General features: G+C 47.7%; 1 protein-coding gene across 1 annotated transcript in view; it reads right to left on the reverse strand.

Moving 5' to 3' along the window:
- SLIT3 (slit guidance ligand 3) overlaps positions 1-16208 on the reverse strand; it is a 553294-nt gene extending 537086 nt beyond the window's left edge. Inside the window, exon 1 of the mRNA XM_019740962.3 lies at positions 15544-16208. Coding sequence (XP_019596521.3) covers positions 15544-15740 — 197 coding nt within the window. The 5' untranslated portion in view covers positions 15741-16208. The remainder of the gene's footprint in view (positions 1-15543) is intronic.
- Between the last annotated feature and the right edge of the window lie 2399 nt (positions 16209-18607).

Raw genomic sequence — 18607 nt, forward strand, 5'->3', positions numbered from 1 at the left:
TACACAAGTGCTCAGATGAACGGCAGGCCATCGTGTCCACTCTCCTTGTCCCTGTGGTCAAGATTTCAAGTCCAAGGCAGAGGCATCCAGTAGAACTGACTTGGGTCATGAGCCTATCCCTTGACCAGGAGAACGTAAGGTCTCTGATCAATTCCAGCTGACTATATGCCATGGATGAAGAAGACGATACTCCGCTAGGAGGGGACACTGAATCCTGTGCAGCCCAAACACAACACACGTCCACTACAATGGAGGGGATAGACACAATGTCTAAAAGCAAAAAGACGTAAGAGCGCCTCCCAGGTACATTATGACCCGCAAGTAGAGCTCAGCAAAACCCCAGAGCCCACGTAATCAAAATCCCTGAAACAGGTAGGTCACTCAGAAGAAATACACCACCTGGGGAGGTGCTCGTGAATGGCCTCAAAATCATTTGCAAAATATTATGAATTGGTGCATTTTTCTAAAGACAGGTCGGTGTACTTTATCAGATTAGCTAGATTCTTTTTTTTTTTTTTTTTTAAAGGCTAAGGCTGGGGCTTTGGGGTGATCTTAGGGAGAAAAAGGAGAAGCTCCTAATCAATAGTTTCTAACAGAACCTTGGGTCCTATAAGCTATCTAAAAAAAGAAAGCTGATGTCCTGGCTGGTACCACACAGATAAGGCTGGTACAGTTTGCCAAACTTGAGCCAGGAAAACGATGCTTTTCAAAAGGCAACAACAAAAACAGGCACAAGGTAAAGAGGTAACACGCTTGCTTGTAGTAAGAAAGAAGTTAGACCCAAAGAGGAAAAGAGACATGTGGATATCTGAACAAAATGGTTAGAACTCGAGGAAGCTAGGGCTGCTCTGAGGTCAAAGCCAACAGGGGCAATTAAAACTCAGTTGCACATGTATTCAAATAGCGTGCTGTCCCGAGCTGCTGGCCTGGGCCTGGGAGCTGCTTTCCAGGGATGCCCTTCATCCTGTGCGGTATCCTCCCAGATCTAGGCATCAACACACCCTAGCATGGTGGGCCTCGAGAAATGAGGCTACTGTGACTTATTAGCAGTAAGTCAATAATTGGTCAATGCATAAATTCATGGATGAATCAATATGCAAACAAAAGAACTACAATTGTTAACTGTGACTACTCAGTTTGTAGGTACTATGTATTAAGTACCTACTGTATGTGAGGGATGGAGCTAGACTTTTATATAACGGATTTCTTATCCTCACAAGAACCCTAAACGCATAATATTATACCCATTTTATAGACAAGGATCCTACTACTCAAAGAGATAAAAGGACTTACAGTAGTCACAGAACAATAAGCAATGGGATTTGAAACTGGGTCTCCCTACGCAGAGCGGCTGTGTACTTGCCACAATGCCTCACAACGTTCATGAGCACCAACTATGTGTGGGGCATTTGGCCTGTATTATCCCTAATGCACACAACAATCCTGGAGACAGATACTACTGTCTCTTTTTTATTGGATGAGAAAACTGAGTCTAAAAAGACAAGCAAGATTTGCCAAAGGGTACATTTTGAATACAGATGTTTTTCGAATAAATCTCTTTGGCTTTGAAGCGCAGGGTCTTTCCACCAAGTCCCCGGCCTATCCAATTTGATTTTTTAAAATGTATTGACTTAGTCTTATTTTCACAAGCATGTACTAAGCCTCTGGAGAGAAATGTACAGCTCCTGCCGTCAAGCAACTTTAATCTAGTTAAGAGATTAGTTACACATTGTAGAAGATAAGGATGATATTTATATGGCTATAGAGGATTTAAAACATGGCGGCAGAGTCTCTGGGACTTCTTGCTTCAGGAGCTGGTCTCCATCCTTGAATCTGGGCTACAGCAGAAGAGACACTATGTTGCTTGTAAGGCTAGTTCCTAAAATGCCACGCAACTTCTGAGTTGTTCAAAGGTACAACTATTCTCGGAGCTCTGAGCCTCCATGTATGAAGTCAGACAACTCTAAGGCCACCTTGCTGCAGTAAGCTCAAGCCCCATCGAGAGGTTACCTGTAGGTGCTCAGGTCAGCAGTCCCTGCTGAGTACAGCCCTCAAGTCAGCTGGGCCTGGGTGTCAGACACGTGAGCCAGCCGCCCGTAGGGGATTCCAGCACCTGCTGTTCACGTCTCCCCCAGTCATTCGCGCACTCTCCTGCTGAAGCCTCAGACATCAGGGAGCAGAGAGAAGCCGTACTGCTGAGCCATGGCCAAAATCCTGACCCAAAGAATCATGCAGCATAATCAAATCGGTGTTGCTTCACAACACCAAGTGTTGGGGTGGTTTGCGAAGCAGCCGTAAGTCATCAGAGTTACGGCTTTTGGAGCAGTTATTTAATGCCAGCCAGGCACTGTCCTCCGAGCTTGACATTTATTACCTCATGTGAGCCTCCCAGCAAGCCCAGCGCGTTCCTGTGAAAGAGCATGCCTAAGGTTACTTAGCTTGTGATGGCATTCCAGCCCAGGTCGCACGAACTCTGGCATGGATACTCTGAACCGCTCTGCTGGAGAGGGAGGGAAATGATGTCTACGCAGAAAGTACACAAAGCCCAAAGCCACGCAGTTGTAAGAAACACCAACTGCTATTTTTGAAACTAAACATCTTTTTCTTTCCTAATTTCAGAAGGCTTACTGTGGAGCTGAGCTAATTATTTGAGCCTTAATCAGGGCCCAGCCACTCCCTGAAGCAGCTGTCCTGGCCTCTCGACTGCCTTCAGAAAGTCCCTTGGGTTGGCTAGATGTTGGCTCAGGTCTAAACCCCAAATCCCAGCCCCCAGAAGTGAGAATGCATCAGGCTGAAAGGATCCTTAGAGACCTTCCAGTCTACTCCTCTCACTCCCTTTAAAGATGAGGAAACTGAGGCCCAGAGAGGTCAAGTGACTTGTCCAAGGTCACACAGCGTGGCTGACGTCCAGCCAGGTCCCCACATTCCCATGCAAGCATTCTACCCACTATCCCATGCGGCCGCTGCTGACACTTCCCCAGAGCCTCCTCCCTCTGTCCTCCTCTTAACAAAGCTGTTCCCCCCACACAACTACACACAGCTACATTTGGCAAGAGGTGCTCTCGGGCCCACTCTGCTCATGAAATGCTGTTTTGCAATAGGGCCTCTTTGTTCATTAGCAACACAGACAAAGAAAACTGGAGTGCAGTCTTCTCAGAAGGAGATGTTTCCTGTTTTAAAGGCAGAAGAGAGCTTCCTGGCTGAATATGGCTCAAATCAGCATGCAGCTCCAGTCAGGAGAGAACCCAGAGGAGATTTAGGTCTTTGGGAAATTTCTAGAACATACAAGGAGGGCACATGGTAGGAGGAAGCGTATGGGAAACATTTTAAAAAGTATTAGCATGTTCGCCTAACAGAGTAAACAGAGCACACTGGTTACCATCTTGTGGTATGAAGTAATTAGTGGGCAGGGGGCAGTGCATTAGGGTTGTTAAAACTCCCAGGAAGTAAGTGGCCTTCCCATTTGGATTCCTGCTCCAGTCCTGGTTCCCAGTGCTCCTTCCCTGCAGATTTCCTATCTGAGATCTTCCCATTCTAGAAGCTAAACAAACTACCTTGGTGCTGATGGCCCTCAGGATATGATCTGCAATCCGAAATCACCCATCTGGTGCCTCTCCCCTCTGGCTCCACAAGTCCTTATTTTTTGTACTAGATTCCATCCCTCTTCTGTCTCCCTAGCTTTCCAGATTGGCAGAAGCTTCGTATGGCTCTGAGAGATCTTTAGTGAGCACCAAACGCTGTGAACAAGGCTGAAAGGAAAGCAGGGCGAACTTCTTCTGAGGCCCCCTCCCATTACAGACATTCAGCTGTCCAGGAGGGCCGAGATCGGTGGGGAGGGGGAGACTAGATGACCTCCAGAGAGACCTCAAAAGCCTGAAAATCTCTTGGCCACCGGAGGAAATGAGGGGGGAGGGACAGAACCAAGTTCCGTGGCAGAAATTCAGGCTTGTAAGCTGGCAGAGGATGGAAAGAAAAATGCCAACTTCTAGTAGGAGGAGATGTAGTGCACGTGTTTCTTAGAGCTATTGCAAGCCACAGGGCTTCCATTCCAAAGCAGTAAGTGAATGCTGCCTGAGACCCACCCTCCTACATACATGCATGACAGGTCTCCAGACGCAAGACAAGATCTCCAAAAAAAAACTGGGCCAAATGACAGTTCTTAGACCCTTCCCCTCAAAGCCGAGTTCCCCCACAGACTATCCCACAAAGCTGCCCAAAGAGCAAATTTCAGTCCAAAGTGCCCCCCGCATTTCCCCCCGGGGGAAAACTCCTACCTGCTTAGTTAAAGCTAAGAGAGGAGAATGAGGGAATTAACACCACAGGGAAACCATATCCAGTGGTCTAGTTATAGCTGGAACAGCCCAACAGGGGAAGCTGGCCTCTCGAAGGAGGCCCTGTATCTCATTGTAGCTCAAATGCTGCTGTGCTGTGTGTCCGTGTTTACGAAATGTTTCTCAAATAAGGTCAGCGCTCTAGTGCTCTAAGACTTGGGGCTCTAATAAAATGCAGACCCTGCGCTGTTTGCCAGCTAGCTGCAGAGGCATACTTGAATGCTTTCTCAGAGACAATTGTTCTCAGATTAATATTTTCCCCATGAGTTTTTTTTTTCTTAATTCTATATGTACTATTTTTTTAATGATGTGTGAATGTTTCTACATATTTGTACCTCTTTAAAGGGATGAGTGGGGCTTGCTTTACTCAGTGGTTCCTGACGGCTTGGTGTCTAGCACTTCCCCCTACCATCTCATAAATCACTCTGAACCTAGCATGGTGGCCTTTCCCTCGTCAGTCATTGGGTGGGAAGCAACACCCAGAGTGATTTCCTATTATTTTGAGCTGTTCTAGTTATGCGGACATTTCACTCGCTTATTCATCACTGTTCCTAGCACATAATAGACTCTCAATAAACAGCTCCTTTAAATAACCCTCCATCACAGAGCCCCTTCTTTGGTTCTACTTTCTTGGAAACTGACACTTATTAATTACTTAGTTAGGCCAAAAGTCCTCTCAACTCAAGCTGGTTGAGTAGCTAGCATGCCTGTTGCGAGGCTACATTTGCATTTGTGAAAGATGCATCTTGATGAGTGAAAAGGAAAAGCCCAGTAAGAGTTTGAAGACATGGGTAAGTCTGAGCAAGGCTTTTCAGCTATCAAGTTTCCTCACCTGTGAATGCAAGATTCTAAGACAAACCCTGATCGTCTTTCAGATACAGGATCCCGTGGTTAAAATCAGACATTGCAGGTGGACGAATTCAAGTATTTGCATAGCACTGAATAGAGGAGGCATTTGTACATATCTGATCTCATTTAAAACTTGCATCAGTTCTATGAGAGAAGTGTTATTCCTACCATTCTAAAGGTTACAGATGAGGCAAACGAGACTCGGAAAGATACTCCAACAACGTCCCACAGTTTAAAAAAATGACGCAGACCACAATTCTGCCTAGGTCTTTTTACTCATTTAAGGTTACGTCAAGTTGTACTCCCCATTGGATTCCCATTAATACCACTTAGAAACCTCACATACAAAATACTTTTCTACCTACTGTCTAGAGCTAGGAAGAGATGAGAGGAGGAAAAAAAAAAATAAAGAAGAATGTCAGGAAAGTTTTAGACAGTCCAGAGATTCCTGCAACACATTTCTGAGCAGGACAGCTCTCCAATGACATCATCCTCACTTAGCTTCCCAATCACAGAACAATCTGCTCTGTTCTCTTGAGTTGTAGGGAGCTCAGGGGCACATTGTTATTCATCTTTGACAGAGTCCAGCCCTGGTGTCCTCTACACACCACCCTGGGCATCAAAACAGGCTTCAGATGGCCATGAAGACGAAGTCTGAAGTTATTTCCAAGACTCAACCATGGGTTGGGAACCTCCAGTCTCCGATGAAGGCCCAGGTCATAAAAATCCTCCTCAAATCCAGTCTCGGGAGCTGAAGCTTAGATAGTACAAGTCTAGGTTCAGTCCCGAGGCTAAGGAGAGCTGCATGAGGGGAGGAGAGAGCAAGAGGCCAAGCTGGACAGCCAATGGCGGGGTCAGGAGCAGCTCCGGCTCAGGGAGAGATGCACAAGGTGTGTACGTCTACAGTCAAGCCCACAAACCTCAGATGAGAAGAGGTCCATGGAGTCCACACCCTGCAGACCAGCCTGAGTTAAGGCAGACACTAACTGTAGAGGGCAGGGGAATAAGGAATGGGTATGCTGGGTAGCAGACACGAACTAGGGAGGCCAAAAACTCAAGAGAGAGGCAAGGTGGGTGGTTAAATGTGCTGGCAGACTTTCAGGAACCACAACCCACACTGCTGCTAAAGTGCACAATGAATCAGGGGTCAGGAACCCAGACTGGCGTTTCGGACATGAAAAGAGGAGTCTGAGCCCACACAAGCAGTGATAAGACTGTGAAAAGTGAAGTCACATTCATTCCTGCCAGGACGCATCTTATATCCGTCTGTTCTAGTAGGACCTGATCTCAAGGTAGGGGGAGCCTTAAGATCATGGCTGAGAGAAAGTGAGCAGTAAGTATTAAGACATCTAACTGGAAAAGAAGGCAATTCCTGTCCAGAGCAAGGCAGATACTTGTGGGGAAAAATACTGGCCAAGAGGGCTCATCAGAACTATTCTTGGAGGGTTTATCTCCCGAATTCAAAATTTAAAAAAATAACAATTAGCCACATAGCCATGTGATGTTTTTCCCTAAGACTTGACCTACTAGATTCTGTTCCAAATGCCCTTTTAGATAAAACTCCCTAAAGGGCAGCTCCCATCATTTTAAATTGGGCTCATGCTCTCTTAGGTTCCGCGCAACCACAGACATGTACGAATCTGTACATGTTCCCATTTCTACCTATAGAAACCCTATTCAAGCTCCAATTCAAATGCCACCTACGTCCCCAATCTGGACACCAGGTGTCCAGAACGTAGCATTGGCATTCCTCTCTGGATGCCTTGCATCGAATCGATGCCCACTGGTTCAACTGGGACTCATTGTTTTTCTCTTCTAGTTGTTCCTTGAGAATTGAGTTTGGAAGACAGAGAAGGGGCTGTCTTAAAAGATTTGGGAGGAATGACATGACCAGTAGTTGCAGGGCAGACCTGAGACCAGCCTACCTGATGAACCCTGATTCTTCGGCTCCTACCTGGGGAAGTGCCTGCACCTCTATGACTCAGTTTCCTCATCTATAAAGTGAGGACAGTATGAGTTCCTGCCTTGCATGATTGTTAGATGATGAAGTGAGTCCGTGTGTGTCAAGTATGAAAGCAGTGCCAGGCACAAAGGGGGCTCAATAACTGGCAGTTGTGGTCATGGTGGTGGTGGTGGTGGTGGTGATTTACAGAGATTTCGGGAGAGCCTGTAGACCTCTGTTCTCTATGCTTCATCCTTCTTCACATCCAGTCACAGCAGTACTCCAGCAAAGGAGCCTGTGCAAATGGGTACCCAAGATGGTAAAGGAAATCACTAAGAAGCTGAGGGTTCTCAGACAAGCTCTACTGCTGACAGAAGGGCTCAGTTTCTCAGGCTGAAATATTTTCCAGGAGAAAATCTCACACACACACACACACACACACACACACACCACATCCGTGGGCTTCTGGCACCAGCCTAATAGGACACGGATGAAGCTAAAGTCATGATGGAACGTGCTATGAGAAACCAAGAGGTTAGAGAAAATTCAACAAACAAAGGAATTAAGCATTAATAGGAATTCATTCCAGAGAAAATATGAACAGAACCCCAGGGAAAGAAGATGCTATGGGCCAATAAGACCTCAACAATTTTATCCATCCCAGCCAGAAAGAACAGGACAATGTATTTATGTAATCCACACCCCAGACCACAGAACGACTTTGAGAAAAGCAGACAGGACACTGCTGATTATATTGACAACTTGGATAAAGATCCATAGGGCAAGGTCACTGAAATTGCAGAGGAAATGGGGAGAGCAGTGGTTAATATGCTAGAGGAGAAAATAAAAATAGAAAATGTTCCTGAAAAGCTGATGAAATGAAACCATTAGCCAAAATTTAATTAGGATAAATGCAAACTGTTGCACTTAGACTCCAAAAAGTCAACTGCACAAGTCTGGGTCTGGAATGAATGAGAGAGAATAGGATCAACAGCAGGGAGGGCAAGGGAGACACTGAGAATACAGTGAACAGCCCGATCAAATGACCAAACCAGGGGGTGGCCGTCCAAAGTGAAAACGTCCCTTTAAAACACATTGATGAAAGTCAAGATAGCATGACAGCGGATGGTCTCACAGTAACATAGGCAAAGAAAACTGGAACCTATTTAGAATAAGATAACTAGGAATGGGGATAGAGCCTGCCTCCGAGTCTAACACATGCACAATAGTTGAGGAAGTTATAAAAATCTATGGAAGAAAAGAGAAGACTTGGATAAGTGGGTGGTGAGAAACCCAACAGCAATAGATTTTTGAAATCCTATCATTTGAAAGAAGGATTATACTTGCTCTGTTTAACAACAATCAATGGGAGAAAAGTTCAACCCCCAAAGAAAAATTTATTCTTAGAACTGTTTTTAAAAATGGAATAAATTGCTTTAGGAAGAACTGAGTTCCTCACCATTGAACGTAATCAAGTAAAGGAGAATGACCACTTTCACTTTCTCCAAAATTATGAGGTGTGATAAAAAAAATACGGTGAATGTTTAAATTAAAAAAAAAATTATTACAGTAAAAGACACATTGTCATTAATCCTCCTCAAAATACTCCCCCTTGCATCAAGCACATTTACCCCATCATTCTTGCCACTTTCTGAAGCAGTTCCAGAGTCCTCTCTCGTGTCTCTAGTTGCACTGTCGTGGCTGCCTCGATGTCCTGAATCATTTTGACTTTGGGGAAGAGACAGAAATCGCAAGGTGCCAGATTCAGCCAAACAGGTGGATGAGGACACACTGTAATGTTTTTATTTGATAGAAACTGCCGTATATCAGAAGCGATGTGTGACACGGAGCGTTATCATGATGGAGGATGCTTTACTACACATTTTAAAATACACCTTCTCTCAACTGTAGCTCACACCTTACTGACTGCACCAAACAAGTTGAAACTTGTCACACACTGTTACTCAGGTCCAATGTGCCACTTCGCATATTGAAGATCCCTGTCTTCCTGTTGGGTGGCACTTGGCAGCAGCATTCACCGTATTCTTTGATCACCCTTCGTATGTTGGTGGAAGCTCAGCATGCACATGGTTGGAATTTGGACAAGAGAACCCCTTTCAACCCTAACAATTTATCATATTTTTTTCCAAATCAGATTTTATCTTGAGCATGCTCTGGAAGGAAGACTAATAAATAAGGATTACAATACTAATAATTATAAGACTACTTATAGAGGATACACCATGATTGAAGCAATCGATGTGAGTTAATTCAATACTCACACCATCCTATAAAGGAGATATCATTGTTATTCCCATTTTACAAATGAGGAAACTGAGATCACCCAGCTAGTAAGTAGTACACCAGGACTGGAGCCCCATCTGGCTCTGGAGTCCACACCTTTACCCACAAATATCGTTACCTTCCCCACCTCCCTATCTGCTCAGTATTGAGGACTTCAAATCACACATCCTCCACCAATGTACAGGGAAGAGCTGTATCAGATGGTTCTGGCAACAGATCTATGAAGACCACAGTGGGTGGGGAGGAACGTATAGCCTTTGGTAGACCAGCAATCACAGTACTTAGAAAACACAACCCAGGTCTTCAGAACAGAGAAGCAAAGGATTCCCAGTGTGAGCTCTTCCCACCTGGGTGAGGCTGATTTGAATTTCAGAGAGTGATGACTAATGAGAGTCTTGAAAAGTCAACACCCTGTACCCCAGCGGGAACCCTCTACCCTCTGTCCTCTCCGGAAGTAGTGGTGGTTCAGAAAAGCTCTCCGGAAAAGCTTCCAAGCCTTGGTTTTTGTTTTTGTTTTTTTTCTTTTCAGCAGCTCTAAAAAGGGTTAAGACCACCTTACATAATGAGGGTGGAGCATGCTAGTTAAATGCAGCTGTTTCAAGTAAAAGCAGTAATGGAGGCAGGCACGGGAAGTCAGTATGAGGAGGTATTTAGGGAGAGACAGGAGGAATGAGCATTGAAAAAAAACCAGTCAGGGCCAAAAATTCCCCTTGAAAATCCAACCCGCCCCCCACCCCAAATAAATAAGTAAACTGCATTCTTTATTTAAATATACCACAAAGCAGCACACCCATGGAAAAGACATAAATCACTTCAACCGTAATCCCCTCTTCATGGAAGGGAGGCCAACCTGGGCTTTACTAGAGAGGAGCGGGAGGAGAGCAGGCACGAGGGTGTTGGGCACAGCCTGCCCACAGGCCAGGAGCTTACCTCCACAGGGTATGTTTAGGGTGGGCATCTCGAACTTCCAGCTGAATGGGGCCTGAGATGAAGAGCTGGCAATAACGGCCATGGCCACCATCTTTACCAGTGTGTGGCGGACTCCGTGCCAGGTACCGTGCTAAGCACTTCCTGCCCATTAGTTCCTTTAATCCTCCCCAAGAGGAATGTTTACTGTGCCCTTTACAAGGAAGGAAAAGGAGCAGGAGTGGATGAAACACTGTGCTGGGCACTTTTTTGAGCGCATTACATGGGTTGTCTTGGGCCACGTGCACAGCATTCCCATGGGGCCCATGCAATTATCATCCTGTGTTATCGGTGTGGAAATATGGTGCAAAGGGATTAAACAGACTGCAGCCCAGAGGACTGGAATGACTGCCCAGGGTACAACAGCAAGGACGTAACAGAGCCAAAACTCAAACCAGAGCCATCTCCAGAGCCCACGCCCAAACCACTAGGCGCGGGGCTCTGACACCTTGCCACAGCCCATTTAGTCGACCCAAAAGATCCCACAATGCTCAGACCCACTGTTTTCACCTTCTAGGGGAGAAAGAACTCAGTGACAACAAATGGAGCTGGAGAGAAACAATATAACAATCAAAATGGCAAATATGCAGAAATAACACAAGAGCCAGATGATGGGCAAAAGCAAAACTTAATAATGATCCTACAAATACATCAATCAATACAAGAAGAGCCACCATCAAAAGCCACAGAGAGTGCAGGATGACGCCGCTGAGTTCCTGATTAGAAAGTCCTATGGTTTAAGTGTTCAGGATTTCTAGCTCTTTTCACTGGCATGTGCACAGTAGGAGTTTTCTAAGGTTGCTAAGCAACACCTGGCAACCAGACTCCAGAGTGAATCACTCATTAGGAATCCTTGGTAACTCTAGTAAGGCAATAATGTCTAGTTCACGAAAGCCAAATTTTAGAAACCCTTAATAACTCATGTAATAGGTTACTAGTAAATTGCCTGAAGCCAAACATAAAAATACAAATCTGTTAATTGCCCATCTTTCACTTGTAAGAACTAAAGAAAGACTTGCATTTTTGAGAATCATCATTCATTTAGTCAGCATATATTACTTGAAAGCCTACTATGTGCCAGGTCCTGTTCTAGATACTGGGGAAGAGGACCATACATGAAAAACCATTAAGACTACACTAAGTTTCTACTTTCAGGAAAACAAGGCCCAGAGAGGTAAAGCAATCTGTTCAGAGTTGCACAGCGCACTGGAGGTGTGTGCGCTCAACTGCTCATGTCCAGCCCAGCAGACTTGCCAGGAGAGCACTGGGCTTCCCTAAAGGCCACATCATCATGGTTGGCTCAGACAGGCCCCGTGATTCACCAGCTTGCCCCTGGCATTGTTAGCTGGCCCTGAGGGCAGAGAGTCCGAGAAAGCAGGGCTTGGCTGTTGAGCATCTTGGAAAGTCTCCCACTTGACCTCGGGACCTCTGTGGTCAAGTGAGGGAAAGCCTATGATACGGTGTGGGTTTTTATTGGACCCAACCACCAGCGAAGTTTGCCGTCATCTGGAGTGACGGAGAAAATTAAGTTACCACATTCTCACGTTTCAGCCTTTCGCCCGTTTTCCTTCGCAAACAGGAAATGTTTATTTAAATACAGCAGTCTCCAGCATGTTCTGGAGCCAAGTGAAAAACCAAAGATGTCCACTCTTGCCCCACTCCGCTGTTCAGGCCACCACCTCGCTGCGGGTGAGAAGTGGGCCTCTGCCTCTAGGCAGGCCGGGGAGAAGGGGCCCCACATGAGAGTTCATTTTCATCTGTCTCCTCTTTTCCAGGCCGAGATTGTGGTTGGAGAAGAATTACATCTGTGGGCTCCTTTTGTACTCAGAAGGGTAAAGGCAACATCTGTTTACTCTGTGCTCTATGGTAAATGTTTTGTTTCAGGCACCACTGTTCACTTCCTCTCCTCCTGTCCTCTATCTTTGCTGCACGGATAATAAATTACACTGAATTCTCCTCTGCGTTTATTTAGCTTTCTTGTGGGTGTCACCTCCTCATTGAGGGGGAAAGGACTGTCAGGAGTTTATAAACGACAGAGTTTCTCTTTCTGTGAGATGTGCTGACATTATGGAGAAGGAGCTGGAACACAGCCCCCCAACTCTGATAGCAGCTTAATTACAAACAATTCAACAGGCCCCATTCCAGGCCGAAAGCAAAGTCCAAATGGTGACCACATTATCCCCATGCAGGTTTTTCTTAATGGCACAGCATGAATGGACGAGGCCTCAGAATCAGAAACACCAACCAAACACACACACACACACGCACCTTCAGTAAAGCTTCTTTGGGAGGTAGAGCAGCAAAAATAAAGAAGAGAGAAAATGCGTCTTTTTTGTTATAAAACACAATGTAAACATTTGGGATCAGAAGAGTGGACTTGAGGAAGGTCCCGAGCATCTGACGGCAGTGCTGACAAAACTTACGCCCCTTGGAAAACAGCCCCGAGGAGTTTGAAGTCCTCACTAAAGGAAGTTTCCTTCCCCCGTCCTTTGCTTACATTCTTTACGTTGAATTTCTGGCTTTCTTCTGTATACGCAATGGTTTTATATACAGTTACTGGAATGCATAAAGGCTCAAGTAATGTTTGTTGAATGAATGAAGGAAAGAAGGAAGGAGAAATTCCTCCCTAAAGAAAGCCTTTGCAGAGGAATGCCAACTATCCCTCCACAAGTCTGCAGACTTGAAATGCTACATCTGAGTTGACTGAGACAGTGAGGGATTGAAAGACTGCTGGTGGGCTGCTCGTGACCCCTGCAGACCCCCTGGGCCCAGCTGTCTCCTAAACGTTGCCCCCTTTCCTGGGGAGGAAGGAGACGAGAATGAGGGCCAGCCTTGGCAGCCGTATCAGCCCCAGCACCCCAGCCAAAGCAGTCCCAGTGACCAGAACCAAGGCAGGTGAGACACAGGTATTTCTTCCAAAGCACCTCCTACCCTGTCGATGCCGGCCAGTGACCATGACTACAGCAGCGGGCCCAGGGAATGCCCAGGACTCCGATGTCTGCCTAGCTTCTCCAGTTGTAGAGCAAATGGGCAGCCCGGAGCTGCCTGGGTCTCCTGGGGGAGGTGGTTGGGTGGCCTGCTCGCTACAGTGATGTGCCTGCAGCGTTTGAAGACTTCCTATATGCCAGGAGGAGAGGGGTCTACTCTCCTTGGTTTCCCAAACATGCAACATGATTTTGAAGATGGGGGAGAAGTAATCGCAAGGCCCCAAAAGGACAGCTAATGTCAAAGCAAGCTGAATGTTGTAAGGTACAGCCGAAGTGCCTATTCCGAGACCCAGGCCCAGCCAGAACCTTCCCAAGGCCGTCTTCTGTTTATAGATCTTGGCCCAACTAACCCTTGCTCCAAGAATGTCCAGCAGAGTACTAGGTGTGGCCTTAGGAGCCAATACGCTCAAATTCAAACGCTTCACTAGCTACATGACCTTGAACAAGTCACAAGATGACTTAACTGTTAAGTGAAATAATAAGCATTATCTATATAACTAATAAGACTATTATAGAGATTCAAAGAGATAGCACATGTAAACAAATTGAGCAGGAAAAGCATTCATTAAACATTAACCACAGTTATTATTTCACTAACTCATGTGGCTGGCCCTGACGTGAGGAGGGAGGGGGATTTACTTTATAAGTTATAGGCAGACGAAAACACCACCAAACCCCCTTTTCACTGGTATGGTAGAACATACTGTCTGACTTAAATTGTGGGAACCTGGATTCTGGTCCTTTCATCACCATCAACTTAGGGTATGACCTTGGGCAAGTCATTTCACATTTCTGAGCCTTCTTTTCTACATGTGTTAATGAAGATTCAGCTCTAACCCTCTAGAATCGCATGGTTCAACCCCACAGAATAATCTCTGCAGTGGGAGGAAAAAAATGTTTTGAGCCAAAGGAAAGCTCCAGGAAAAAGGCGGTTCTATTGAGTCTCCACCCAGGGACATGTAAAGAGGAAAAGGAAGAGAAGAAATGGGGTGACAGGAGGTGATTCACAAGGATAACACACTCTAGGACAGTTCATCTCAGTCTCATCACCACTCTCTCCCAGCCCAAAGTCAAGAAGGCAGAATGGAAGACTCAGGCACCTACCCCTAAGACACGTGGGGAAAGAGGATGGCAGGAGACTAAGACCTGGAGAAGTCCGCCACCGGAGAGCAAACCCTCACCCACTCTGGGCTATGATCCCAGGCCAGTTCCCACCGGCTCCACCATTTCTTCCTCCTTTCCCAACTTCCCAACTGATGGCTAGGAAGAACCCACCCCAAATCCAAGTTTTGAATTTGGTCGGAGGATCAAAATGATGAATGTTTCCAAAACGTTGACATATGAAAAGTAAATATTTGGTTGCACAATTGAGGTTAAAACGAGGGTCAATCCATCCCACTCTCCAAGTGCCTCTCCTCTCCCTGCCAAGCCCAGGATCCTAGGCTGAGTGCGGTTTGTAAGATTATAGCGCTCGGTCTCATTTAAAGGGCTGTCAGCATTTCCATTCTCCAGCCCTTTTGGGGAGGCATTTATAACCAAGCAATAAAAAATTCACCGGGGCTGCAACTTGGCATCTCCAAGGCTGCGCTCCAGGCAGGGCAGGTTTTGCGAGCACCCACTCTGAATTCTTTTGGTTCCTCAGAAGTTAGACCTTCACACACACGCTCAACTTTCCTTGCAAGGGCAGCCAGAGAGCGGCTGGCCCGGCCGTTCGGATCTCCAAGCGGGTCACAGTCTGGGGCCCTCTCTCCTGTATCGGCGCCCTAAAGCCCAATTACCCCTCAGCTCTTCCCTTCAAGCCCCTCTTTAATGAGCGCAGACCCTTTACCGTCACCCTAAGACCTCACTGGCTGCAGTGTTCTCTCTCCTCCCCACATCTCCTGCCAGCGTTCTGCTTGGAAGCTGTCAGTGGGCCCTGCATCTGGAGCCTTTAACCCAGGAGAGGCACTACTCTACTCATCACAAGGGGCTTCCAGACCTCTATCCCCAGACCTGCCTAAAGCCACAAACCCCTAAGTCAGAGAATGGAGGATCCCATCCAGGAGAGGGTCAGAGCAGAGAATGCATGCAACGTGACCGAGGGCAAAGGCAGGATCTGGCGCCTGGGGGCCCCTCTGTGGGACCCTAGTGGGTGGCCCGAATGGAGGCTGGCAGGGGTACTCACAGGCGTTCGGCGTTGCGGGGCATGCCCCGGGGAACCGCCCGGAGGCCCAGCCCGTGGCAGTCCACGCTGGCGGCAGAGCAGGTACACTTGGTGGGGCAGGCGGCGGCTGGGGGCCCGCTCAGGACGCTCGCCAGCGCCAAGGCCAGCGCCAGGCGGGCGCGCACAGCGGCGCCGGACCCTGTCCTCCCGGGGACCATGGTGTGCAGGGGCCCGCGCCCGGAGAAGGCTGCCTTGGCGGGGCAAGACGCTTGAAGCCCGGAGAGGCGCGGGGGAGCACGGGCGGCCTGGGGAGCGGGCGGTGGAGTTGGCGCGGAGGAGGAGCGAGCTCGGCGCTCAGGCGCACGGGGCGCGGGCGGAGTGGGGCGCGCCGGGCGGCGGCGACAGCAGCAGCTCCATCGGCGGGGCTGGCGCTGCCCCGCTGCGCATCGTTCGGAGTGCCCAGGTACCGAGCGCCCCCTGTCCCCGCTGGCCCGCGGCCCCGAGCGTGGGCCGGGTCGGGGTCCTGGGGCTAGAGCAGTGGGGCACGGAGCCCGGGGAGGTCCGGCTTGGGGCCGGGCTGGGGAGCGCAGCGTCGGCGGCTGGGGCACGGGGCAGCCAGGCGAGCTGGCCGGCGCTCGCTCTCTCCATTCACTGAGCAGGGCAGACACTAGAGACGCGGCCCACCCCTCCTGCGCCTCCCCCCCAACCCCTAGCCAAAAAAAAATAAATAAATAAAACATGCCAGCTCCGCCTCCCATTGGCTGCGCTGCGCGTCATGTAGACTAAGTTGGGAACTTTGCTGGAGCAACCGAGAGCCCGAGGGAGGAGGAAGCAGAGGAGGGAGAGGGAAGTAACTGGGTAAGGGACGGGGCTTTGCCAGGAGAGCCCCAGAATTGAGATTCATTCACTCTTAGGAACCAAGGATAGATCAGGCTGGTGGCACTTTTTCTTGATTCTGTCACTGAGCTAGGCATTCTGTTCATATTCTTTCCTTCTGTCCCAACTCCGTCCCGCCCGCAAGGGGGCATCTGAGTGCCCCCATTTTATAGATTGAAAAAAATAAAAAAGAAGAAGAAGAAAAAAAGCTCAAATTAGTGAAGTGACTTGCCGGAGGTCACACAGCTACTAGGGGGACGCCAAACCGTGGCACTGTGTAATTCACCCACGTTCTACATCACAGTCTATCAAAGCTGCGTTCCTACCTCATCTACAAAGATACTCAAAGATCCTACCTCATCTTGGCAAAGATCCACAACTTATTCCTAAAGGACCTACTGTATGGACACGAACGCACTCCTGTCACACGTGTCACAGAACTGGCTAACCCTACCTGGAGGCCTGCCCTGCTCTGCCCAGAGCCAATGCCGGCTGTGCAGCTAAAAGCAGTGATGGCGGGATGTGGACCCCTGGATTCTCCAAGTTTCCACTTCCCGACTGGGTGACTCTGGGTCAATCATGTCACCTCTAAGCCAGGGGGCCACAGCCCTCCTCACTGGGGTGCATGGAGCATCAAAGAAGAGAAAGTGTTTCTGCAAAACGTTCATACGCGAGGCATCACTTCTGCTCCCAGCGCCTTCCTTCTTTCAGTGCCTCCTCTAAATTAGCCAGGTCTGAGCTTTTCCAGATGCCTTTGGGGAGGGGCTCGGGTGTTAGAGGCTCCATAAATACTTGTAGGAATGATTTTGTTTGTTTGTTTGGAGGCAGAGAACAGGAACTGGAGGAAGCATTGCCCAGACTTCCTTGATGTCTGCTCACCCTGGAAAATCCTGAATGAGCCCTGCACATACACACATTCACACACAGACGTGCGCACACACACACACACCTGTGCACACACATGCTTACACATCCATACTCAATCACATATGCAAATGTGCACATCCATTCTCAAAAAACACATACAGTATCACATGTACCACAATACCAACTATGCCACGGAGAACACTTTTTCTTTCATTTAAATGCTATTCTGATTCCTTCTACTTCATTTTCCTTCAAGGGAACTTTCAACTATTGACCACATCCTGCGAATATATGGTAGAGGTGCAGATTTTGTTTTATTGTACTTAGCAGATTTTCAAAGTCATAGCTCCAGGCACCCAATTCTACCTACATGCACACACACACAAGCACACTTCAGCGTCCACCATTCATGAACACATTAGGTGCAATTTACTGCTGTTATTCTTGGGAGGCGCTTTCTGTACACACACTGTTGTGATCGCCCTCTGGTGGCCATAGAGGTCTTTGGGCCTCGGGGCCTCAGGGTGACTTCAGCTTTTAAGAACTCTAAACATCCTTTCCTCTGAAGCTTTCCTCCAAACCTTGAACCAATTTAGTACCAGGTCTGAGGCAGATGAGAAAACTGGGTAAAGGCCCAAGGGCACACAAGCATCTCAGACTGTCTGGAGTAGAAAAGAGTAGGGTTTTCTTTGTTTTCCCAAATGCACACTAGAGCATGTTTTTTTTTTCTTTGCAAACCCTTCAGGCTGGGCCTGGGTCTGTGCTCTGAGAACGGTGGGGAGGGGGAGGGGAAGCTTTGTTTTCATTTAAGCTGCTGGGGGTTTCCGCGAGCCTGACTAGATCTGTAAGTGACTTCACAGGCATTCAAACATGCTTTTCCCTGGGAGAACCACTTTAACACAGAGTACAGGGGTCAATCACCACCAAGGAAGAGGCCAGTGGCAGCAACAGGAGGTATACAGGCCACTGGCTGCACAGAATAAGGGAATATTTGGGCTGAAACAACCACCGAAATCACCTAACCCAGCATTTCTGCAAGTGCTTTCTGATCACTACTAGTTCCACGTGTTTTTTTCATGGAACTAGTAGTCCCATGGGTTCATCATGGGGAGGGAGGTTGTTTCCTTGGACAGAAATGCAGTGAGAAATGCTGCTCACCTTCACCTCTCCTGGAGATTTGCCTCACAGATGAGCGAATTTAAGACCCTGAGAAGTCCTGCAGTAAAGAGACAGGCTTAAGACTTGTTCAACCCAGTTTTCCAGTACAGCTGACTCTTTTACATGTAAACTTAGAATTCTTTTGGAATTTTTGAAGACCCCTCAATATAATTCAACCCTGTAT

The sequence above is a fragment of the Rhinolophus sinicus genome, chromosome 5 (assembly GCF_057876585.1).
Source record: "Rhinolophus sinicus isolate RSI-liver-muscle chromosome 5, RSI-T2T, whole genome shotgun sequence".
NCBI lineage: Eukaryota > Metazoa > Chordata > Mammalia > Chiroptera > Rhinolophidae > Rhinolophus > Rhinolophus sinicus.